This window comes from Lepisosteus platostomus, chromosome 5, assembly GCF_059453375.1.
Source record: "Lepisosteus platostomus isolate fLepPlt1 chromosome 5, fLepPlt1.hap1, whole genome shotgun sequence".
NCBI lineage: Eukaryota > Metazoa > Chordata > Actinopteri > Semionotiformes > Lepisosteidae > Lepisosteus > Lepisosteus platostomus.
The window spans coordinates 69,898,714-69,925,424 of NC_142615.1; the positions used below are offsets into that span (position 1 = coordinate 69,898,714).

The 26,711-nt window shown below is 62.0% G+C and overlaps 1 protein-coding gene across 2 annotated transcripts in view; it reads right to left on the reverse strand.

Annotated features, from left to right (window-relative positions):
* Nucleotides 1–554: 554 nt before the first annotated feature.
* cchcr1 (coiled-coil alpha-helical rod protein 1) overlaps nucleotides 555–26,711 on the reverse strand; it is a 50,862-nt gene continuing 24,705 nt past the window's right edge. Inside the window, exons 11-18 of one of the 2 annotated variants that reach the window (XM_088631797.1) lie at nucleotides 26,084–26,196; nucleotides 25,909–25,987; nucleotides 19,022–19,146; nucleotides 18,459–18,647; nucleotides 12,409–12,510; nucleotides 2,075–2,226; nucleotides 1,719–1,989; nucleotides 555–953 (exon numbers count right to left, since the gene is read on the reverse strand). In XM_088631797.1, coding sequence (XP_088487923.1) covers nucleotides 805–953; nucleotides 1,719–1,989; nucleotides 2,075–2,226; nucleotides 12,409–12,510; nucleotides 18,459–18,647; nucleotides 19,022–19,146; nucleotides 25,909–25,987; nucleotides 26,084–26,196 — 1,180 coding nt within the window. In that variant the 3' untranslated portion in view covers nucleotides 555–804. The remainder of the gene's footprint in view (nucleotides 954–1,718; nucleotides 1,990–2,074; nucleotides 2,227–12,408; nucleotides 12,511–18,458; nucleotides 18,648–19,021; nucleotides 19,147–25,908; nucleotides 25,988–26,083; nucleotides 26,197–26,711) is intronic. The other variant, XM_088631798.1, reaches the window with a different exon arrangement.

Consider the following 26,711-nt stretch of genomic DNA (forward strand, 5'->3'; position numbering starts at 1 on the left):
GGTGATGGAGACTGTGCTGCTCTGCTCTTCCTCTGGTGTTTCTCTCGCTGTGACCCTGTGGGTCCAGGCAGAGTGTCATCACACCGGTTTAAACAGAGAGAAAGAGCTCACTGACAGCTTGATGTGGAGGCTGGGGACATTTCACAAGTGGGGCTCTTTAAGATGCGTTTGGTCTGAAGGCTTTCTGTGTTTCCCTTGTGACGATAACGACACAAGAATATTCCTGCGTGGGCAAACACAATGGCACAAAAACCACACAGTGGAGGCTGTGAAAACACTCACCGTGTCCTTTATACACACCCCAGATATACAACAGAATACACCCCAGGATACACCCCACACACACCCCAGGATACACCACGCATACACCCCCGATTCACACACCAGGATACACACCCCAGATTCACACCACATACTGTACACATCAGATACACCCCACACACTGTACACCCCAGATTCACACCAGGATACACACCCCAGATACACCCCACTCTGTCTGCAGACACACAGGGCACTGACACCCCAGTACCCCACAAGAAATTAGCCCACTGAGCTTCTCCCATGAGATTTATTCGCAGAAAACACAGTTTTTCCCAGTGAAACACATCTGTGTTCCTGCAGGGCTCTGACACCCTCGCTACAGGATCCAGTCCAGCAGGGCTGAGCATGTACACCAGGGGTCAGGGGTCAGGGGTCAGGGGTCAGGTTTCAGCAGGGCTGAGCAGGTACACCAGGGGTCAGGGGTCAGGGTCCAGCAGGGCTGAGCAGGTACACCAGGGGTCAGGGGTCAGGGGTCACCGAGGATCAGGCCTTGCTGTTGGTGAAAAGCCCCACTGAGCCCAGACTGCCCTCTGCTGCCTTGCGATCGCCCTCCTCCTCGCTGGACGTCTCCCCACTGTCGATGACGGCCAGGCTGAGCACCTGCAGCTCCTCCAGCACCGAGGACAGCGAGTCTGGAGAGAGGAGACACAGGGAGAGAGAGGAGAGAGGGGTTAGGAGGGAGACACGGGGAGAGAGAGGAGAGAGGGGTTAGGAGGGAGACACAGGGAGAGAGTGGAGAGATAGGAGAGAGGGGTTAGGAGGGAGACACAGGGAGAGAGAGGGGTTAGGAGGGAGACACAGGGAGAGAGAAGAGAGAGGAGACACGGGGAGAGGGAGGAGAGAGGGGTTAGGAGGGAGACACAGGGAGAGAGAGGGGTTAGGAGGGAGACACGGGGAGAGAGAGGAGAGAGGGGTTAGGAGGGAGACACAGGGAGAGAGAGGAGAGAGAGGAGAGAGGGGTTAGGAGGGAGACACAGGGAGAGAGAGGGGTTAGGAGGAAGACACAGGGAGAGAGAAGAGAGAGGAGACACGGGGAGAGGGAGGAGAGAGGGGTTAGGAGGGAGACACAGGGAGAGAGAGGGGTTAGGAGGGAGACACAGGGAGAGAGAGGAGAGAGGAGACACGGGGAGAGGGAGGAGAGAGGGGTTAGGAGGGAGACACGGGGAGAGAGGAGAGAGGAGAAAGAGGAGAGAGAGGAGAGAGGAGAGAGAAGAGAGGAGACACGGAGAGAGGAGAGAGGAGACACGGGGACAGAGAGGAGAGAGGGGTTAGGAGACAGACACAGGGAGAAAGAGGGGAGAGGAGACACAGGGACAGAGAGGAGAGAGGGGTTAGGAGACAGACACAGGGAGAAAGAGGGGAGAGAGAGGAGACACAGGCAGGACGTCAGAGATCACCTCTCTGCTGCGGACTGCTGCTGGACCTCAGAGCCTGGGCCTGTCCTGGGCTGGTGGCCAGCGGGGGCTCGTCCTCCCGGGCTGGGGGTGCTGTCTGGGCCAGGGGGGCCCGCTCCAGGCCTGGGGGTGCTGTCTGGGCCAGGGGGGGCCGCTCCAGGCCTGGGGGTGCTGTCTGGGCCAGGGGGGGCCGCTCCAGGCCTGGGGGTGCTGTCCGGGCCGCAGTCCTGTTCCTCCTGTACTGACTCAGGAGTCCCTCCTGCCGCACAGTGGCCTGCGGGTGGAGGGGTCAGGAGTCAGTGCGGGGAGGGTCAGGGGTCGGGGGTCGGGGGTCGGGGGTCGGGGGCACGATGCCTCACCAGCAGCAGGGTGCGGTCGGCCTCGGCCCGCTGCAGCGCCCTCTGCAGGTCCTGCGCCTCCCGCTGGTGCTGCTCCTCCCTCAGGGCGCGCAGCTGCTGCTCCCGGTCCTGATCCCGCGCGGACCGCCGCTCCCACTGGCGCAGCGCCGCGGCTGAGGGCAGACACAGCGTCACTGGGGCTCCAGCACCCCCCCTCACCCCCCTCACCGCTGGGCAGACACAGCGTCACTGGGGCTCCAGCACCCCCCCTCACCCCCCTCACCGCTGGGCAGACACAGCGTCACTGGGGCTCCAGCACCCCCCCTCACCCCCCTCACCGCTGGGCAGACACAGCGTCACTGGGGCTCCAGCACCCCCCCTCACCCCCCTCACCGCTGGGCAGACACAGCGTCACTGGGGCTCCAGCACCCCCCCTCACCCCCCTCACCGCTGGGCAGACACAGCGTCACTGGGGCTCCAGCACCCCCCCTCACCGCTGGGCAGACACAGCGTCACTGGGGCTCCAGCACCCCCCCTCACCCCCCTCACCGCTGGGCAGACACAGCGTCACTGGGGCTCCAGCACCCCCCCTCACCCCCCTCACCGCTGGGCAGACACAGCGTCACTGGGGCTCCAGCACCCCCCCTCACCCCCCTCACCGCTGGGCAGACACAGCGTCACTGGGGCTCCAGCACCCCCCCTCACCCCCCTCACCGCTGGGCAGACACAGCGTCACTGGGGCTCCAGCACCCCCCCTCACCCCCCTCACCGCTGGGCAGACACAGCGTCACTGGGGCTCCAGCACCCCCCCTCACCCCCCTCACCGCTGGGCAGACACAGCGTCACTGGGGCTCCAGCACCCCCCCTCACCCCCCTCACCGCTGGGCAGACACAGCGACACTGGGGCTCCAGCACCCCCCCTCACCCCCCTCACCGCTGGGCAGACACAGCGTCACTGGGGCTCCAGCACCCCCCCTCACCCCCCTCACCGCTGGGCAGACACAGCGTCACTGGGGCTCCAGCACCCCCCCTCACCCCCCTCACCGCTGGGCAGACACAGCGTCACTGGGGCTCCAGCACCCCCCCTCACCGCTGGGCAGACACAGCGTCACTGGGGCTCCAGCACCCCCCCTCACCCCCCTCACCGCTGGGCAGACACAGCGTCACTGGGGCTCCAGCACCCCCCCTCACCGCTGGGCAGACACAGCGTCACTGGGGCTCCAGCACCCCCCCTCACCCCCCTCACCGCTGGGCAGACACAGCGTCACTGGGGCTCCAGCACCCCCCCTCACCCCCCTCACCGCTGGGCAGACACAGCGTCACTGGGGCTCCAGCACCCCCCCTCACCCCCCTCACCGCTGGGCAGACACAGCGTCACTGGGGCTCCAGCACCCCCCTCACCCCCCTCACCGCTGGGCAGACACAGCGTCACTGGGGCTCCAGCACCCCCCCTCACCCCCCTCACCGCTGGGCAGACACAGCGTCACTGGGGCTCCAGCACCCCCCCTCACCCCCCTCACCGCTGGGCAGACACAGCGACACTGGGGCTCCAGCACCCCCCCTCACCCCCCTCACCGCTGGGCAGACACAGCGTCACTGGGGCTCCAGCACCCCCCCTCACCCCCCTCACCGCTGGGCAGACACAGCGTCACTGGGGCTCCAGCACCCCCCCTCACCGCTGGGCAGACACAGCGTCACTGGGGCTCCAGCACCCCCCCTCACCCCCCTCACCGCTGGGCAGACACAGCGTCACTGGGGCTCCAGCACCCCCCCTCACCCCCCTCACCGCTGGGCAGACACAGCGTCACTGGGGCTCCAGCACCCCCCCTCACCGCTGGGCAGACACAGCGTCACTGGGGCTCCAGCACCCCCCCTCACCCCCCTCACCGCTGGGCAGACACAGCGTCACTGGGGCTCCAGCACCCCCCCTCACCCCCCTCACCGCTGGGCAGACACAGCGTCACTGGGGCTCCAGCACCCCCCCTCACCCCCCTCACCGCTGGGCAGACACAGCGACACTGGGGCTCCAGCACCCCCCCTCACCCCCCTCACCGCTGGGCAGACACAGCGTCACTGGGGCTCCAGCACCCCCCCTCACCCCCCTCACCGCTGGGCAGACACAGCGTCACTGGGGCTCCAGCACCCCCCCTCACCCCCCTCACCGCTGGGCAGACACAGCGTCACTGGGGCTCCAGCACCCCCCCTCACCCCCCTCACCGCTGGGCAGACACAGCGTCACTGGGGCTCCAGCACCCCCCCTCACCCCCCTCACCGCTGGGCAGACACAGCGTCACTGGGGCTCCAGCACCCCCCCTCACCCCCCTCACCGCTGGGCAGACACAGCGTCACTGGGGCTCCAGCACCCCCCCTCACCCCCCTCACCGCTGGGCAGACACAGCGTCACTGGGGCTCCAGCACCCCCCTCACCCCCCTCACCGCTGGGCAGACACAGCGACACTGGGGCTCCAGCACCCCCCCTCACCCCCCTCACCGCTGGGCAGACACAGCGTCACTGGGGCTCCAGCACCCCCCCTCACCCCCCTCACCGCTGGGCAGACACAGCGTCACTGGGGCTCCAGCACCCCCCCTCACCCCCCTCACCGCTGGGCAGACACAGCGTCACTGGGGCTCCAGCACCCCCCCTCACCGCTGGGCAGACACAGCGTCACTGGGGCTCCAGCACCCCCCCTCACCCCCCCTCACCGCTGGGCAGACACAGCGTCACTGGGGCTCCAGCACCCCCCCTCACCGCTGGGCAGACACAGCGTCACTGGGGCTCCAGCACCCCCCCTCACCCCCCTCACCGCTGGGCAGACACAGCGTCACTGGGGCTCCAGCACCCCCCCTCACCCCCCTCACCGCTGGGCAGACACAGCGTCACTGGGGCTCCAGCACCCCCCCTCACCCCCCCTCACCGCTGGGCAGACACAGCGTCACTGGGGCTCCAGCACCCCCCCTCACCCCCCTCACCGCTGGGCAGACACAGCGTCACTGGGGCTCCAGCACCCCCCCTCACCCCCCTCACCGCTGGGCAGACACAGCGTCACTGGGGCTCCAGCACCCCCCCTCACCCCCCTCACCGCTGGGCAGACACAGCGACACTGGGGCTCCAGCACCCCCCCTCACCCCCCTCACCGCTGGGCAGACACAGCGTCACTGGGGCTCCAGCACCCCCCCTCACCCCCCTCACCGCTGGGCAGACACAGCGTCACTGGGGCTCCAGCACCCCCCCTCACCCCCCTCACCGCTGGGCAGACACAGCGTCACTGGGGCTCCAGCACCCCCCCTCACCCCCCTCACCGCTGGGCAGACACAGCGTCACTGGGGCTCCAGCACCCCCCCTCACCCCCCCTCACCGCTGGGCAGACACAGCGACACTGGGGCTCCAGCACCCCCCCTCACCCCCCTCACCGCTGGGCAGACACAGCGTCACTGGGGCTCCAGCACCCCCCCTCACCCCCCTCACCGCTGGGCAGACACAGCGTCACTGGGGCTCCAGCACCCCCCCTCACCCCCCTCACCGCTGGGCAGACACAGCGTCACTGGGGCTCCAGCACCCCCCCTCACCCCCCTCACCGCTGGGCAGACACAGCGTCACTGGGGCTCCAGCACCCCCCCTCACCCCCCTCACCGCTGGGCAGACACAGCGTCACTGGGGCTCCAGCACCCCCCCTCACCGCTGGGCAGACACAGCGTCACTGGGGCTCCAGCACCCCCCCTCACCCCCCCTCACCGCTGGGCAGACACAGCGTCACTGGGGCTCCAGCACCCCCCCTCACCCCCCTCACCGCTGGGCAGACACAGCGTCACTGGGGCTCCGGCACCCCCCCTCACCCCCCTCACCGCTGGGCAGACACAGCGTCACTGGGGCTCCAGCACCCCCCTCACCCCCCTCACCGCTGGGCAGACACAGCGTCACTGGGGCTCCAGCACCCCCCCTCACCGCTGGGCAGACACAGCGTCACTGGGGCTCCAGCACCCCCCCTCACCGCTGGGCAGACACAGCGTCACTGGGGCTCCAGCACCCCCCCTCACCCCCCTCACCGCTGGGCAGACACAGCGTCACTGGGGCTCCAGCACCCCCCCTCACCCCCCTCACCGCTGGGCAGACACAGCGTCACTGGGGCTCCAGCACCCCCCCTCACCCCCCTCACCGCTGGGCAGACACAGCGACACTGGGGCTCCAGCACCCCCCCTCACCCCCCTCACCGCTGGGCAGACACAGCGTCACTGGGGCTCCAGCACCCCCCTCACCCCCCTCACCGCTGGGCAGACACAGCGTCACTGGGGCTCCAGCACCCCCCCTCACCGCTGGGCAGACACAGCGTCACTGGGGCTCCAGCACCCCCCCTCACCCCCCTCACCGCTGGGCAGACACAGCGTCACTGGGGCTCCAGCACCCCCCCTCACCCCCCCTCACCGCTGGGCAGACACAGCGTCACTGGGGCTCCAGCACCCCCCCTCACCCCCCTCACCGCTGGGCAGACACAGCGTCACTGGGGCTCCAGCACCCCCCCTCACCCCCTCACCGCTGGGCAGACACAGCGACACTGGGGCTCCAGCACCCCCCCTCACCCCCCTCACCGCTGGGCAGACACAGCGTCACTGGGGCTCCAGCACCCCCCCTCACCCCCTCACCGCTGGGCAGACACAGCGTCACTGGGGCTCCAGCACCCCCCCTCACCCCCCTCACCGCTGGGCAGACACAGCGTCACTGGGGCTCCAGCACCCCCCCTCACCCCCCTCACCGCTGGGCAGACACAGCGTCACTGGGGCTCCAGCACCCCCCCTCACCCCCCTCACCGCTGGGCAGACACAGCGTCACTGGGGCTCCAGCACCCCCCCTCACCCCCCCTCACCGCTGGGCAGACACAGCGTCACTGGGGCTCCAGCACCCCCCCTCACCCCCCTCACCGCTGGGCAGACACAGCGTCACTGGGGCTCCAGCACCCCCCCTCACCCCCCTCACCGCTGGGCAGACACAGCGTCACTGGGGCTCCAGCACCCCCCCTCACCCCCCTCACCGCTGGGCAGACACAGCGTCACTGGGGCTCCAGCACCCCCCCTCACCCCCCTCACCGCTGGGCAGACACAGCGTCACTGGGGCTCCAGCACCCCCCCTCACCCCCCTCACCGCTGGGCAGACACAGCGTCACTGGGGCTCCAGCACCCCCCCTCACCCCCCCTCACCGCTGGGCAGACACAGCGTCACTGGGGCTCCAGCACCCCCCCTCACCCCCCTCACCGCTGGGCAGACACAGCGTCACTGGGGCTCCAGCACCCCCCCTCACCCCCCTCACCGCTGGGCAGACACAGCGTCACTGGGGCTCCAGCACCCCCCCTCACCCCCCTCACCGCTGGGCAGACACAGCGTCACTGGGGCTCCAGCACCCCCCCTCACCCCCCTCACCGCTGGGCAGACACAGCGTCACTGGGGCTCCAGCACCCCCCCTCACCCCCCTCACCGCTGGGCAGACACAGCGTCACTGGGGCTCCAGCACCCCCCCTCACCCCCCTCACCGCTGGGCAGACACAGCGTCACTGGGGCTCCAGCACCCCCCCTCACCCCCCTCACCGCTGGGCAGACACAGCGTCACTGGGGCTCCAGCACCCCCCCTCACCCCCCTCACCGCTGGGCAGACACAGCGTCACTGGGGCTCCAGCACCCCCCCTCACCCCCCTCACCGCTGGGCAGACACAGCGTCACTGGGGCTCCAGCACCCCCCCTCACCCCCCTCACCGCTGGGCAGACACAGCGTCACTGGGGCTCCAGCACCCCCCCTCACCCCCCTCACCGCTGGGCAGACACAGCGTCACTGGGGCTCCAGCACCCCCCCTCACCGCTGGGCAGACACAGCGTCACTGGGGCTCCAGCACCCCCCCTCACCCCCCTCACCGCTGGGCAGACACAGCGTCACTGGGGCTCCAGCACCCCCCCTCACCCCCCTCACCGCTGGGCAGACACAGCGTCACTGGGGCTCCAGCACCCCCCCTCACCGCTGGGCAGACACAGCGTCACTGGGGCTCCAGCACCCCCCCTCACCGCTGGGCAGACACAGCGTCACTGGGGCTCCAGCACCCCCCCTCACCCCCCTCACCGCTGGGCAGACACAGCGTCACTGGGGCTCCAGCACCCCCCCTCACCCCCCCTCACCGCTGGGCAGACACAGCGACACTGGGGCTCCAGCACCCCCCCTCACCCCCCTCACCGCTGGGCAGACACAGCGTCACTGGGGCTCCAGCACCCCCCCTCACCGCTGGGCAGACACAGCGTCACTGGGGCTCCAGCACCCCCCCTCACCCCCCTCACCGCTGGGCAGACACAGCGTCACTGGGGCTCCAGCACCCCCCCTCACCCCCCCTCACCGCTGGGCAGACACAGCGTCACTGGGGCTCCAGCACCCCCCCTCACCCCCCTCACCGCTGGGCAGACACAGCGTCACTGGGGCTCCAGCACCCCCCCTCACCCCCCTCACCGCTGGGCAGACACAGCGTCACTGGGGCTCCAGCACCCCCCCTCACCCCCCTCACCGCTGGGCAGACACAGCGTCACTGGGGCTCCAGCACCCCCCCTCACCCCCCTCACCGCTGGGCAGACACAGCGTCACTGGGGCTCCAGCACCCCCCTCACCCCCCTCACCGCTGGGCAGACACAGCGTCACTGGGGCTCCAGCACCCCCCCTCACCGCTGGGCAGACACAGCGTCACTGGGGCTCCAGCACCCCCCCTCACCCCCCCTCACCGCTGGGCAGACACAGCGTCACTGGGGCTCCAGCACCCCCCCTCACCCCCCTCACCGCTGGGCAGACACAGCGTCACTGGGGCTCCAGCACCCCCCCTCACCCCCCTCACCGCTGGGCAGACACAGCGTCACTGGGGCTCCAGCACCCCCCCTCACCCCCCTCACCGCTGGGCAGACACAGCGTCACTGGGGCTCCAGCACCCCCCCTCACCCCCCTCACCGCTGGGCAGACACAGCGTCACTGGGGCTCCAGCACCCCCCCTCACCCCCCCTCACCGCTGGGCAGACACAGCGTCACTGGGGCTCCAGCACCCCCCCTCACCCCCCCTCACCGCTGGGCAGACACAGCGTCACTGGGGCTCCAGCACCCCCCCTCACCCCCCTCACCGCTGGGCAGACACAGCGTCACTGGGGCTCCAGCACCCCCCCTCACCCCCCTCACCGCTGGGCAGACACAGCGTCACTGGGGCTCCAGCACCCCCCCTCACCCCCCTCACCGCTGGGCAGACACAGCGTCACTGGGGCTCCAGCACCCCCCCTCACCCCCCTCACCGCTGGGCAGACACAGCGACACTGGGGCTCCAGCACCCCCCCTCACCCCCCCTCACCGCTGGGCAGACACAGCGTCACTGGGGCTCCAGCACCCCCCCTCACCCCCCTCACCGCTGGGCAGACACAGCGTCACTGGGGCTCCAGCACCCCCCTCACCCCCCTCACCGCTGGGCAGACACAGCGTCACTGGGGCTCCAGCACCCCCCCTCACCCCCCTCACCGCTGGGCAGACACAGCGTCACTGGGGCTCCAGCACCCCCCCTCACCGCTGGGCAGACACAGCGTCACTGGGGCTCCAGCACCCCCCCTCACCCCCCTCACCGCTGGGCAGACACAGCGTCACTGGGGCTCCAGCACCCCCCCTCACCCCCCCTCACCGCTGGGCAGACACAGCGTCACTGGGGCTCCGGCACCCCCCCTCACCCCCCTCACCGCTGGGCAGACACAGCGTCACTGGGGCTCCAGCACCCCCCCTCACCCCCTCACCGCTGGGCAGACACAGCGTCACTGGGGCTCCAGCACCCCCCCTCACCCCCCTCACCGCTGGGCAGACACAGCGTCACTGGGGCTCCAGCACCCCCCCTCACCCCCCTCACCGCTGGGCAGACACAGCGTCACTGGGGCTCCAGCACCCCCCCTCACCCCCCTCACCGCTGGGCAGACACAGCGTCACTGGGGCTCCGGCACCCCCCCTCACCCCCCTCACCGCTGGGCAGACACAGCGTCACTGGGGCTCCAGCACCCCCCCTCACCCCCCCTCACCGCTGGGCAGACACAGCGTCACTGGGGCTCCAGCACCCCCCCTCACCCCCCTCACCGCTGGGCAGACACAGCGTCACTGGGGCTCCAGCACCCCCCCTCACCGCTGGGCAGACACAGCGTCACTGGGGCTCCAGCACCCCCCCTCACCCCCCTCACCGCTGGGCAGACACAGCGTCACTGGGGCTCCAGCACCCCCCCTCACCCCCCTCACCGCTGGGCAGACACAGCGTCACTGGGGCTCCAGCACCCCCCCTCACCCCCCTCACCGCTGGGCAGACACAGCGTCACTGGGGCTCCAGCACCCCCCCTCACCCCCCTCACCGCTGGGCAGACACAGCGTCACTGGGGCTCCAGCACCCCCCCTCACCCCCCTCACCGCTGGGCAGACACAGCGTCACTGGGGCTCCAGCACCCCCCCTCACCCCCCCTCACCGCTGGGCAGACACAGCGTCACTGGGGCTCCAGCACCCCCCCTCACCCCCCTCACCGCTGGGCAGACACAGCGTCACTGGGGCTCCAGCACCCCCCCTCACCCCCCTCACCGCTGGGCAGACACAGCGTCACTGGGGCTCCAGCACCCCCCCTCACCCCCCTCACCGCTGGGCAGACACAGCGTCACTGGGGCTCCAGCACCCCCCCTCACCCCCCTCACCGCTGGGCAGACACAGCGTCACTGGGGCTCCAGCACCCCCCCTCACCCCCCCTCACCGCTGGGCAGACACAGCGTCACTGGGGCTCCAGCACCCCCCCTCACCCCCCTCACCGCTGGGCAGACACAGCGTCACTGGGGCTCCAGCACCCCCCCTCACCCCCCTCACCGCTGGGCAGACACAGCGTCACTGGGGCTCCAGCACCCCCCCTCACCCCCCTCACCGCTGGGCAGACACAGCGTCACTGGGGCTCCAGCACCCCCCCTCACCCCCCTCACCGCTGGGCAGACACAGCGTCACTGGGGCTCCAGCACCCCCCCTCACCCCCCTCACCGCTGGGCAGACACAGCGTCACTGGGGCTCCAGCACCCCCCCTCACCCCCCTCACCGCTGGGCAGACACAGCGTCACTGGGGCTCCAGCACCCCCCCTCACCCCCCTCACCGCTGGGCAGACACAGCGTCACTGGGGCTCCAGCACCCCCCCTCACCCCCCTCACCGCTGGGCAGACACAGCGTCACTGGGGCTCCAGCACCCCCCCTCACCCCCCTCACCGCTGGGCAGACACAGCGTCACTGGGGCTCCAGCACCCCCCCTCACCCCCCTCACCGCTGGGCAGACACAGCGTCACTGGGGCTCCAGCACCCCCCCTCACCCCCCTCACCGCTGGGCAGACACAGCGTCACTGGGGCTCCAGCACCCCCCCTCACCCCCCTCACCGCTGGGCAGACACAGCGTCACTGGGGCTCCAGCACCCCCCCTCACCCCCCTCACCGCTGGGCAGACACAGCGTCACTGGGGCTCCAGCACCCCCCCTCACCCCCCTCACCGCTGGGCAGACACAGCGTCACTGGGGCTCCAGCACCCCCCCTCACCCCCCTCACCGCTGGGCAGACACAGCGTCACTGGGGCTCCAGCACCCCCCCTCACCCCCCTCACCGCTGGGCAGACACAGCGTCACTGGGGCTCCAGCACCCCCCCTCACCCCCCTCACCGCTGGGCAGACACAGCGTCACTGGGGCTCCAGCACCCCCCCTCACCCCCCTCACCGCTGGGCAGACACAGCGACACTGGGGCTCCAGCACCCCCCCTCACCCCCCTCACCGCTGGGCAGACACAGCGTCACTGGGGCTCCAGCACCCCCCCTCACCGCTGGGCAGACACAGCGTCACTGGGGCTCCAGCACCCCCCCTCACCCCCCTCACCGCTGGGCAGACACAGCGTCACTGGGGCTCCAGCACCCCCCCTCACCCCCCTCACCGCTGGGCAGACACAGCGTCACTGGGGCTCCAGCACCCCCCCTCACCCCCCTCACCGCTGGGCAGACACAGCGTCACTGGGGCTCCAGCACCCCCCCTCACCCCCCTCACCGCTGGGCAGACACAGCGTCACTGGGGCTCCAGCACCCCCCCTCACCCCCCTCACCGCTGGGCAGACACAGCGTCACTGGGGCTCCAGCACCCCCCCTCACCGCTGGGCAGACACAGCGTCACTGGGGCTCCAGCACCCCCCCTCACCCCCCTCACCGCTGGGCAGACACAGCGTCACTGGGGCTCCAGCACCCCCCCTCACCCCCCTCACCGCTGGGCAGACACAGCGTCACTGGGGCTCCAGCACCCCCCCTCGCCCCCCCTCACCCCCCACACTCACCCGCCTGTGCCTCCTCTCTCTTCGCCGCGCGCAGCTGTGTCTCCATCTCGCGGAGCTGCTGCTGGAGCTCCGACTCCACCTCCCTGAGACGACTCTGCAGGACTGGGGCAGAACACACCCTCACCAGCAGGACTGGGGCAATAACACACCCTCACCAGCAGGACTGGGACAATAACACACCCTCACCAGCAGGAACACACCCTCACCAGCAGGACTGGGACAATAACACACCCTCACCAGCAGGAACACACCCTCACCAGCAGGACTGGGGCAGAACACACCCTCACCAGCAGGACTGGGGCAATAACACACCCTCACCAGCAGGAACACACCCTCACCAGCAGGACTGGGGCAATAACACCCCCTCACCAGCAGGACTGGGGCAATAACACACCCTCACCAGCAGGACTGGGGCAGAACACACTCTCACCAGCAGGACTGGGGCAATAACACACCCTCACCAGCAGGAACACACCCTCACCAGCAGGACTGGGGCAATAACACCCCCTCACCAGCAGGACTGGGGCAGGACACACCCTCATCAGCAGGACTGGGGCAATAACACACCCTCACCAGCAGGACTGGGGCAATAACACACCCTCACCAGCAGGAACACACCCTCACCAGCAGGACTGGGACAATAACACACCCTCACCAGCAGGACTGGGGCAATAACACACCCTCACCAGCAGGACACACCCTCACCAGCAGGACTGGGACAATAACACACCCTCACCAGCAGGAACACACCCTCACCAGCAGGACTGGGGCAATAACACACCCTCACCAGCAGGAACACACCCTCACCAGCAGGACTGGGGCAGTAACACACCCTCACCAGCAGGACTGGGGCAGGACACACCCTCACCAGCAGGACACACCCTCACCAGCAGGACTGGGGCAGTAACACACCCTCACCAGCAGGACTGGGGCAGAACACACTCTCACCAGCAGGACTGGGGCAGAACACACTCTCACCAGCAGGACTGGGGCAATAACACACCCTCACCAGCAGGACTGGGGCAGAACACACTCTCACCAGCAGGACTGGGGCAATAACACACCCTCACCAGCAGGACTGGGGCAGAACACACTCTCACCAGCAGGACTGGGGCAGAACACACCCTCACCAGCAGGACACACCCTCACCAGCAGGACTGGGACAATAACACACCCTCACCAGCAGGACTGGGGCAATAACACACCCTCACCAGCAGGACACACCCTCACCAGCAGGACTGGGACAATAACACACCCTCACCAGCAGGAACACACCCTCACCAGCAGGACTGGGACAATAACACACCCTCACCAGCAGGACACACCCTCACCAGCAGGACTGGGACAATAACACACCCTCACCAGCAGGAACACACCCTCACCAGCAGGACTGGGGCAGTAACACACCCTCACCAGCAGGACTGGGGCAATAACACCCCCTCACCAGCAGGAACACCCCCTCACCAGCAGGACTGGGGCAATAACACACCCTCACCAGCAGGACTGGGACAATAACACACCCTCACCAGCAGGAGTGGGGCAATAACACACCCTCACCAGCAGGACTGGGGTAGGACACACCCTCACCAGCAGGACTGGGGCAGGACACCTCCTCACCAGCAGGACTGGGGCAGAACACACCCTCACCAGCAGGACTGGGGCAATAACACACCCTCACCAGCAGGACTGGGGCAGAACACACTCTCACCAGCAGGACTGGGGCAGAACACACCCTCACCAGCAGGACACACCCTCACCAGCAGGACTGGGACAATAACACACCCTCACCAGCAGGACTGGGGCAGAACACACCCTCACCAGCAGGACTGGGGCAATAACACACCCTCACCAGCAGGACTGGGGCAGGACACCTCCTCACCAGCAGGACTGGGGCAATAACACACCCTCACCAGCAGGACTGGGGCAATAACACACCCTCACCAGCAGGACACACCCTCACCAGCAGGACTGGGGCAATAACACACCCTCACCAGCAGGACTGGGGCAATAACACACCCTCACCAGCAGGACTGGGGCAATAACACACCCTCACCAGCAGGACACACCCTCACCAGCAGGAACACACCCTCACCAGCAGGACTGGGGCAGGACACACCCTCACCAGCAGGACTGGGGCAATAACACACCCTCACCAGCAGGACTGGGGCAGAACACACCCTCACCAGCAGGAACACACCCTCACCAGCAGGACTGGGGCAGGACACACCCTCACCAGCAGGACTGGGGCAGAACACACTCTCACCAGCAGGACTGGGGCAATAACACACCCTCACCAGCAGGAACACACCCTCACCAGCAGGACTGGGGCAATAACACACCCTCACCAGCAGGAACACACCCTCACCAGCAGGACTGGGGCAGGACACACCCTCACCAGCAGGACTGGGGCAGAACACACCCTCACCAGCGGGACTGGGGCAATAACACACCCTCACCAGCAGGACTGGGACAATAACACACCCTCACCAGCAGGAACACACCCTCACCAGCAGGACTGGGGCAGGACACACCCTCACCAGCAGGACTGGGGCAATAACACACCCTCACCAGCAGGAACACACCCTCACCAGCAGGACTGGGGCAGGACACACCCTCACCAGCAGGACTGGGGCAATAACACACCCTCACCAGCAGGAACACACCCTCACCAGCAGGACTGGGGCAGTAACACACCCTCACCAGCAGGACTGGGGCAATAACACCCCCTCACCAGCAGGAACACCCCCTCACCAGCAGGACTGGGGCAATAACACACCCTCACCAGCAGGACTGGGACAATAACACACCCTCACCAGCAGGAGTGGGGCAATAACACACCCTCACCAGCAGGACTGGGGTAGGACACACCCTCACCAGCAGGACTGGGGCAGGACACCTCCTCACCAGCAGGACTGGGGCAATAACACACCCTCACCAGCAGGACTGGGGCAGGACACCTCCTCACCAGGAGGACTGGAGCAGAACACACCCTCACCAGCAGGACTAGGGCAATAACACACCCTCACCAGCAGGACTGGGGCAGGACACCTCCTCACCAGCAGGACTGGGGCAGAACACACCCTCACCAGCGGGACTGGGGCAATAACACCCCCTCACCAGCAGGACTGGGGCAGAACACACCCTCACCAGCAGGACTGGGGCAATAACACACCCTCACCAGCAGGACTGGGGCAGAACACACCCTCACCAGCAGGACTGGGGCAATAACACACCCTCACCAGCAGGACTGGGGCAATAACACACCCTCACCAGCAGGACTGGGGCAATAACACACCCTCACCAGCAGGACACACCCTCACCAGCAGGACTGGGGCAATAACACACCCTCACCAGCAGGACTGGGGCAATAACACACCCTCACCAGCAGGACACACCCTCACCAGCAGGAACACACCCTCACCAGCAGGACTGGGGCAGGACACACCCTCACCAGCAGGACTGGGGCAATAACACACCCTCACCAGCAGGACTGGGGCAGAACACACCCTCACCAGCAGGAACACACCCTCACCAGCAGGACTGGGGCAGGACACACCCTCACCAGCAGGACTGGGGCAGAACACACTCTCACCAGCAGGACTGGGGCAATAACACACCCTCACCAGCAGGAACACACCCTCACCAGCAGGACTGGGGCAATAACACACCCTCACCAGCAGGAACACACCCTCACCAGCAGGACTGGGGCAGGACACACCCTCACCAGCAGGACTGGGGCAGAACACACCCTCACCAGCGGGACTGGGGCAATAACACACCCTCACCAGCAGGACTGGGACAATAACACACCCTCACCAGCAGGAACACACCCTCACCAGCAGGACTGGGGCAGGACACACCCTCACCAGCAGGACTGGGGCAATAACACACCCTCACCAGCAGGAACACACCCTCACCAGCAGGACTGGGGCAGGACACACCCTCACCAGCAGGACTGGGGCAATAACACACCCTCACCAGCAGGAACACACCCTCACCAGCAGGACTGGGGCAGTAACACACCCTCACCAGCAGGACTGGGGCAATAACACCCCCTCACCAGCAGGAACACCCCCTCACCAGCAGGACTGGGGCAATAACACACCCTCACCAGCAGGACTGGGACAATAACACACCCTCACCAGCAGGAGTGGGGCAATAACACACCCTCACCAGCAGGACTGGGGTAGGACACACCCTCACCAGCAGGACTGGGGCAGGACACCTCCTCACCAGCAGGACTGGGGCAATAACACACCCTCACCAGCAGGACTGGGGCAGGACACCTCCTCACCAGGAGGACTGGGACAATAACACACCCTCACCAGCAGGACTGGGGCAATAACACACCCTCACCAGCAGGACTGGGGCAGGACACCTCCTCACCAGCAGGACTGGGGCAGGACACCTCCTCACCAGCAGGACTGGGGCAGAACACACCCTCACCAGCGGGACTGGGGCAATAACACCCCCTCACCAGCAGGACTGGGGCAATAACACCCTCTCACCAGCAGGACTGGGGCAATAACACCCTCTCACCAGCAGGACTTGGGCAATAACACACCCTCACCAGCGGGACTGGGGCAATAACACACCCTCACCAGCAGGACTGGGGCAGGACACACCTTCACCAGCAGGAACACACCCTCACCAGGAGGACTGGGGCAGGACACCTCCTCACCAGCAGGACTGGGGCAGAACACACTCTCACCAGCAGGACTGGGGCAATAACACACCCTCACCAGCAGGAACACACCCTCACCAGCAGGACTGGGACAATAACACACCCTCACCAGCAGGAACACACCCTCACCAGCAGGACTGGGGCAATAACACACCCTCACCAGCAGGACTGGGGCAGGACACACCTTCACCAGCAGGAACACACCCTCACCAGGAGGACTGGGGCAGGACACCTCCTCACCAGGAGGACTGGAGCAGAACACACCCTCACCAGCAGGACTGGGACAATAACACACCCTCACCAGCAGGACTGGGGCAATAACACACCCTCACCAGCAGGACACACCCTCACCAGCAGGACTGGGACAATAACACACCCTCACCAGCAGGAACACACCCTCACCAGCAGGACTGGGACAATAACACCCCCTCACCAGCAGGACTGGGGCAGTAACACACCCTCACCAGCAGGACTGGGGCAGGACACACCCTCACCAGCAGGACTGGGACAATAACACCCCCTCACCAGCAGGACTGGGGCAGTAACACACCCTCACCAGCAGGACTGGGGCAGTAACACACCCTCACCAGCAGGACACACCCTCACCAGCAGGACTGGGACAATAACACACCCTCACCAGCAGGAACACACCCTCACCAGCAGGACTGGGACAATAACACACCCTCACCAGCAGGAACACACCCTCACCAGCAGGACTGGGGCAATAACACACCCTCACCAGCAGGACACACCCTCACCAGCAGGACTGGGACAATAACACACCCTCACCAGCAGGACTGGGGCAATAACACACCCTCACCAGCAGGACTGGGACAGGACACACCCTCACCAGCAGGAATGGGACAATAACACACCCTCACCAGCAGGACGGGGGCAATAACACCCCCTCACCAGCAGGACTGGGGCAGGACACACCCTCACCAGCAGGACTGGGGCAATAACACACCCTCACCAGCAGGACTGGGGCAGTAACACCCCCTCACCAGCAGGACTGGGGCAATAACACCCCCTCACCAGCAGGACTGGGGCAGGACACCTCCTCACCAGGAGGACTGGGGCAGGACACACCCTCACCAGCAGGACTGGGGCAATAACACACCCTCACCAGCAGGACTGGGGCAATAACACACCCTCACCAGCAGGACTGGGGCAGGACACCTCCTCACCAGCAGGACTGGGACAATAACACACCCTCACCAGCAGGGGGACCAGCGGGGTGACTCTCACCAGCAGGGGGCACAGCAGGGTGACCCTCACCAGCAGGGGGCGCAGCAGGGTGACTCTCACCAGCAGGGGGCGCAGCAGGGTGACCCTCACCAGCAGGGGGACCAGCGGGTTGACTCACCTCTCTCGCTCTCCTCTCGCTGGTTGCTCAGCTCCTGCCTCAGCCTCTCGCTGGTCTCCCTGGTGCTCTCCAGCGCCCCCTGCAGGTCCTCCAGCCTGCACTGCGCCTCCTGCAGCTCAGCCTCGGCCCTGCGCTCGGCCTGCGCCCTCTGACCCGCCTCCGCGCGCAGCTGCCTCAACTCGGCCTCCACTGGGAGACAGGCAGGCGTCACAGACAGGCAGAGAGACAGAGAGAGAGACAGGCTTCACACAGACAGGCAGAGAGACAGGCAGGTGTCACACAGACAGACAGGCAGAGAGACAGACAGGCTTCACACAGGCAGGCGTCACACAGACAGACAGACAGGCAGACAGGTGTCACACAGACAGACAGACAGGCAGACAGACAGGTGTCACACAGACACACAGGCAGACAGGCTTCACACAGGCAGGCGTCACACAGACAGACAGACAGGCAGACAGGCAGACAGGTGTCACACAGACAGACAGACAGGCAGACAGACAGGTGTCACACAGACACACAGGCAGACAGGCAGACAGACACAGAAACACAGACACACTCACAGGGCTGTGTGCTCTGGCTCAGCGCTGCCTCGATGAGCTCTGGAGTTCGTCTGAGCTCCAGTCTCAGCTCTTCCCTCTCCTGCACTGCAAGACTGAGCTCAGCCTGGAGCTGCTGATAGGACAGTCTGAGAGAGAGAGAATATTATATAGACACAGTACAGTGACACTGATAGGACAGTCTGAGAGGAATATTATATATACACACTACAGTACAGTGACACTGACAGGACAGTCTGAGAGAGAATATTATATATACACACTACAGTACAGTGACACTGATAGGACAGTCTGAGAGAGAATATTATATATACACACTACAGTACAGTGACACTGATAGGACAGTCTGAGAGAGAATATTATATAGACACACTACAGTACAGTGACACTGATAGGACAGTCTGAGAGAGAGAGAATATTATATAGACACACTACAGTACAGTGACACTGATAGGACAGTCTGAGAGAGAGAGAATATTATATAGACACACTACAGTACAGTGACACTGATAGGACAGTCTGAGAGAGAGAGAATATTATATAGACACACTACAGTACAGTGACACTGATAGGACAGTCTGAGAGAGAATATTATATATACACACTACAGTACAGTGACACTGATAGGACAGTCTGAGAGAGAATATTATATAGACACACTACAGTACAGTGACACTGATAGGACAGTCTGAGAGAGAATATTATATAGACACACTACAGTACAGTGACACTGATAGGACAGTCTGAGAGAGAATATTATATATACACACTACAGTACAGTGACACTGATAGGACAGTCTGAGAGGAATATTATATATACACACTACAGTACAGTGACACTGATAGGACAGTCTGAGAGAGAGAGAATATTATATAGACACACTACAGTACAGTGACACTGATAGGACAGTCTGAGAGAGAATATTATATATACACACTACAGTACAGTGACACTGATAGGACAGTCTGAGAGGAATATTATATATACACACTACAGTACAGTGACACTGACAGGACAGTCTGAGAGAGAATATTATATATACACACTACAGTACAGTGACACTGATAGGACAGTCTGAGAGAGAGAGAATATTATATAGACACACTACAGTACAGTGACACTGATAGGACAGTCTGAGAGAGAATATTATATAGACACACTACAGTACAGTGACACTGATTGGACAGTCTGAGAGAGAGAGAATATTATATAGACACACTACAGTACAGTGACACTGATAGGACAGTCTGAAAGAGAGAGAATATTATATAGACACACTACAGTACAGTGACACTGATAGGACAGTCTGAGAGAGAATATTATATAGACACACTACAGTACAGTGACACTGATAGGACAGTCTGAGAGAGAGAGAATATTATATAGACACACTACAGTACAGTGACACTGATAGGACAGTCTGAGAGAGAATATTATATAGACACACTACAGTACAGTGACACTGATAGGACAGTCTGAGAGAGAATATTATATAGACACACTACAGTACAGTGACACTGATAGGACAGTCTGAGAGAGAATATTATATAGACACACTAGAGTACAGTGACACTGATAGGACAGTCTGAGAGAGAGAGAATATTATATAGACACACTACAGTACAGTGACACTGATAGGACAGTCTGAGAGAGAATATTATATAGACACACTACAGTACAGTGACACTGATAGGACAGTCTGAGAGAGAGAGAATATTATATAGACACACTACAGTACAGTGACACTGATAGGACAGTCTGAGAGGAATATTATATAGACACACTACAGTACAGTGACACTGATAGGACAGTCTGAGAGAGAGAATATTATATATACACACTACAGTACAGTGACACTGATAGGACAGTCTGAGAGAGAGAGAATATTATATAGACACACTACAGTACAGTGACACTGATAGGACAGTCTGAGAGAGAGAGAATATTATATAGACACACTACAGTACAGTGACACTGATAGGACAGTCTGAGAGAGAATATTATATATACACACTACAGTACAGTGACACTGACAGGACAGTCTGAGAGAGAGAGAATATTATATATACACACTACAGTACAGTGACACTGATAGGACAGTCTGAGAGAGAGAGAATATTATATAGACACAGTACAGTGACACTGATAGGACAGTCTGAGAGGAATATTATATATACACACTACAGTACAGTGACACTGATAGGACAGTCTGAGAGAGAGAGAATATTATATATACACACTACAGTACAGTGACACTGATAGGACAGTCTGAGAGAGAGAATATTATATATACACACTACAGTACAGTGACACTGATAGGACAGTCTGAGAGAGAGAGAATATTATATAGACACACTACAGTACAGTGACACTGATAGGACAGTCTGAGAGAGAGAGAATATTATATAGACACACTACAGTACAGTGACACTGATAGGACAGTCTGAGAGAGAATATTATATATACACACTACAGTACAGTGACACTGATAGGACAGTCTGAGAGAGAATATTATATAGACACACTACAGTACAGTGACACTGATAGGACAGTCTGAGAGAGAGAGAATATTATATAGACACACTACAGTACAGTGACACTGATAGGACAGTCTGAGAGAGAGAGAATATTATATAGACACACTACAGTACAGTGACACTGATAGGACAGTCTGAGAGAGAGAGAATATTATATAGACACACTACAGTACAGTGAGACTGATAGGACAGTCTGAGAGAGAATATTATATATACACACTACAGTACAGTGACACTGATAGGACAGTCTGAGAGAGAATATTATATAGACACTACAGTACAGTGACACTGATAGGACAGTCTGAGAGAGAATATTATATAGACACACTACAGTACAGTGACACTGATAGGACAGTCTGAGAGGAATATTATATATACACACTACAGTACAGTGACACTGATAGGACAGTCTGAGAGAGAGAGAATATTATATAGACACAGTACAGTGACACTGATAGGACAGTCTGAGAGGAATATTATATATACACACTACAGTACAGTGACACTGACAGGACAGTCTGAGAGAGAATATTATATATACACACTACAGTACAGTGACACTGATAGGACAGTCTGAGAGAGAGAGAATATTATATAGACACACTACAGTACAGTGACACTGATAGGACAGTCTGAGAGAGAATATTATATAGACACACTACAGTACAGTGACACTGATTGGACAGTCTGAGAGAGAGAGAATATTATATAGACACACTACAGTACAGTGACACTGATAGGACAGTCTGAGAGAGAGAGAATATTATATAGACACACTACAGTACAGTGACACTGATAGGACAGTCTGAGAGAGAATATTATATATACACACTACAGTACAGTGACACTGACAGGACAGTCTGAGAGAGAGAGAATATTATATATACACACTACAGTACAGTGACACTGATAGGACAGTCTGAGAGAGAGAGAATATTATATAGACACAGTACAGTGACACTGATAGGACAGTCTGAGAGGAATATTATATATACACACTACAGTACAGTGACACTGATAGGACAGTCTGAGAGAGAGAGAATATTATATATACACACTACAGTACAGTGACACTGATAGGACAGTCTGAGAGAGAGAATATTATATATACACACTACAGTACAGTGACACTGATAGGACAGTCTGAGAGAGAGAGAATATTATATAGACACACTACAGTACAGTGACACTGATAGGACAGTCTGAGAGAGAGAGAATATTATATAGACACACTACAGTACAGTGACACTGATAGGACAGTCTGAGAGAGAATATTATATAGACACACTACAGTACAGTGACACTGATAGGACAGTCTGAGAGAGAGAGAATATTATATAGACACACTACAGTACAGTGACACTGATAGGACAGTCTGAGAGAGAATATTATATAGACACACTACAGTACAGTGACACTGATAGGACAGTCTGAGAGAGAGAGAATATTATATAGACACACTACAGTACAGTGACACTGATAGGACAGTCTGAGAGACAAGGGTGTGGTCAGTGTAATGGGGCTGTGGTCAGTCAGGACTGTGGTCAGTGTCAGGTGTGTGGTTAGGGGTGTGGTCAGTGTCATGGGGCTGTGGTCAGTGTTGGGGCTGTGGTCACTCAGGACTGTGGTCAGTCAGGGGTGTGGTCAGTGTCATGGGGCTGTGGTCAGTCAGGACTGTGGTCAGTGTCAGGTGTGTGGTTAGGGGTGTGGTCAGTGTCATGGGGCTGTGGTCAGTCAGGACTGTGGTCAGTGTCAGGTGTGTGGTTAGGGGTGTGGTCAGTGTCATGGGGCTGTGGTCAGTCAGGGCTGTGGTCAGTGTTGGGGCTGTGGTCAGTCAGGGCTGTGGTCAGTGTCAGGTGTGTGGTTAGGGGTGTGGTCAGTGTCATGGGGCTGTGGTCAGTCAGGGCTGTGGTCAGTGTTGGGGCTGTGGTCAGTCGGGGCTGTGGTCAGTGTCAGGGGTGTGGTCAGTGTCATGGGGCTGTGGTCAGTCAGGGCTGTGGTCAGTGTCAGGTGTGTGGTTAGGGGTGTGGTCAGTGTCATGGGGCTGTGGTCAGTGTTGGGGCTGTGGTCAGTCAGGGCTGTGGTCAGTGTCATGGGGCTGTGGTCAGTCAGGACTGTGGTCAGTCAGGGGTGTGGTCAGTGTCATGGGGCTGTGGTCAGTCAGGACTGTGGTCAGTGTCAGGTGTGTGGTTAGGGGTGTGGTCAGTGTCATGGGGCTGTGGTCAGTCAGGACTGTGGTCAGTGTCAGGTGTGTGGTTAGGGGTGTGGTCAGTGTCATGGGGCTGTGGTCACTCAGGACTGTGGTCAGTCAGGGCTGTGGTCAGTGTTGGGGCTGTGGTCAGTCAGGGCTGTGGTCAGTGTCAGGTGTGTGGTTAGGGGTGTGGTCAGTGTCATGGGGCTGTGGTCAGTCAGGGCTGTGGTCAGTGTTGGGGCTGTGGTCAGTCGGGGCTGTGGTCAGTGTCAGGGGTGTGGTCAGTGTCATGGGGCTGTGGTCAGTCAGGGCTGTGGTCAGTGTCAGGTGTGTGGTTAGGGGTGTGGTCAGTGTCAGGGCTGTGGTCAGTGTCATGGGGCTGTGGTCAGTCAGGGCTGTGGTCAGTGTCAGGTGTGTGGTTAGGGGTGTGGTCAGTGTCAGGGCTGTGGTCAGTGTCAGGGGTGTGGTCAGTGTCATGGGGCTGTGGTCAGTGTTGGGGAGGTGGTCAGTCAGGGCTGTGGTCAGTGTCAGGTGTGTGGTTAGGGGTGTGGTCAGTGTCATGGGGCTGTGGTCAGTCAGGGGTGTGGTCAGTGTCAGGTGTGTGGTTAGGGGTGTGGTCAGTGTCATGGGGCTGTGGTCAGTCAGGGGTGTGGTCAGTGTCAGGGGTGTGGTCAGTGTCATGGGGCTGTGGTCAGTGTTGGGGGGGTGATCAGTCAGACTGTGGTCAGTCAGGGCTGTGGTCAGTGTTGGGGAGGTGGTCAGTCAGGACTGTGGTCAGTGTCGGGTGTGTGGTTAGGGGTGTGGTCAGTGTCATGGGGCTGTGGTCAGTGTTGGGGCTGTGGTCACTCAGGACTGTGGTCAGTCAGGGGTGTGGTCAGTGTCATGGGGCTGTGGTCAGTCAGGACTGTGGTCAGTGTCAGGTGTGTGGTTAGGGGTGTGGTCAGTGTCATGGGGCTGTGGTCAGTGTTGGGGCTGTGGTCACTCAGGACTGTGGTCAGTCAGGGGTGTGGTCAGTGTCATGGGGCTGTGGTCAGTCAGGACTGTGGTCAGTGTCAGGTGTGTGGTTAGGGGTGTGGTCAGTGTCATGGGGCTGTGGTCAGTGTTGGGGAGGTGGTCAGTCAGGGGTGTGGTCAGTGTCAGGGGTGTGGTTAGGCGTTTGTCAGTGTCATGGGGCTGTGGTCAGTCAGGGGTGTGGTCAGTGTCAGGTGTGTGGTCAGTGTCATGGGGCTGTGGTCAGTGTTGGGGAGGTGGTCAGTCAGGGGTGTGGTCAGTGTCAGGGGTGTGGTTAGGCGTTTGTCAGTGTCATGGGGCTGTGGTCAGTCAGGGCTGTGGTCAGTGTCAGGTGTGTGGTCAGTGTCATGGGGCTGTGGTCAGTGTTGGGGAGGTGGTCAGTCAGACTGTGGTCAGTGTCAGGTGTGTGGTTAGGGGTGTGGTCAGTGTCAGGGGTGTGGTCAGTGTCAGGGGTGTGGTCAGTGTCATGGGGCTGTGGTCAGTCAGGGCTGTGGTCAGTGTCAGGGGTGTGGTCAGTGTCATGGGGCTGTGGTCAGTCAGGGCTGTGGTCAGTGTCAGGGGTGTGGTCAGTGTCATGGGGCTGTGGTCAGTGCTGGGGAGGTGGTCAGTGTCAGGTGTGTGGTCAGTGTCAGGTGTGTGGTTAGGGGTGTGGTCAGTGTCATGGGGCTGTGGTCAGTGTTGGGGAGGTGGTAAGTCAGGGGTGTGGTCAGTGTCAGGTGTGTGGTTAGGGGTGTGGTCAGTGTCATGGGGCTGTGGTCAGTCAGGGCTGTGGTCAGTGTCAGGTGTGTGGTCAGTGTCATGGGGCTGTGGTCAGTGTTGGGGAGGTGGTCAGTCAGGACTGTGGTCAGTGTCAGGTGTGTGGTTAGGGGTGTGGTCAGTGTCAGGGCTGTGGTCAGTGTCATGGGGCTGTGGTCAGTCAGGGGTGTGGTCAGTGTCAGGTGTGTGGTTAGGGGTGTGGTCAGTGTCAGGGGTGTGGTCAGTGTCATGGGGCTGTGGTCAGTGTTGGGGGGGTGATCAGTCAGACTGTGGTCAGTCAGGGCTGTGGTCAGTGTTGGGGAGGTGGTCAGTCAGGACTGTGGTCAGTGTCAGGGGTGTGGTCAGTGTCATGGGGCTGTGGTCAGTCAGGGCTGTGGTCAGTCAGGGTGCTGACCTGCCCGGCTCACACTGAGGATCTGACGCCTCTCTCTTCCTCTGGACCTTCAGCAGAGCCTCCCTCCTCTTCAGCAGCCCTGGGGGGCGAGAGAGACGAGCCCAGATCACCTCTGCCCATGCGCAGACCCCCCCTCCCCGCCAGCGCCCCGGCCCCCCGGCCCCCCGGCCCCTACCCTGCAGCGTGTCCAGCCGGCGGCTGGCGAAGGCCACGCGCCGCCCCAGGCCCAGCAGACCAGACTCGGCCGCCTGCAGCGCCGCACTGCGCTCCTCAAACACCTGCTCGAACCTGCAGGAGACACACCGGCTACACTGAGAGAGGTGGGAGAGGGGAACAGCTGGGTGAGCTCCTCCAGTCAGGACAGGAGGCTCTACTGTACACAGAGAGGGGTGGGAGGGGGGAACAAGCTGATACCCTGGCTTCTCTCCAGACACAGCTGGGTGAGCTCCTCCAGTCAGGACAGGAGGCTCTACTGTACACAGAGAGGGGCGGGAGGGGGGAACAAGCTGATACCCTGGCTTCTCTCCAGACACAGCTGGGTGAGCTCCTCCAGTCAGGACAGGAGGCTCTACTGTACACAGAGAGGGGTGGGAGGGGGGAACAAGCTGATACCCTGGCTTCTCTCCAGACACAGCTGGGTGAGCTCCTCCAGTCAGGACAGGAGGCTCTACTGTACACAGAGAGGGGCGGGAGGGGGGAACAAGCTGATACCCTGGCTTCTCTCCAGACACAGCTGGATGAGCTCCTCCAGTCAGGACAGGAGGCTCTACTGTACACAGAGAGGGGTGGGAGGGGGGAACAAG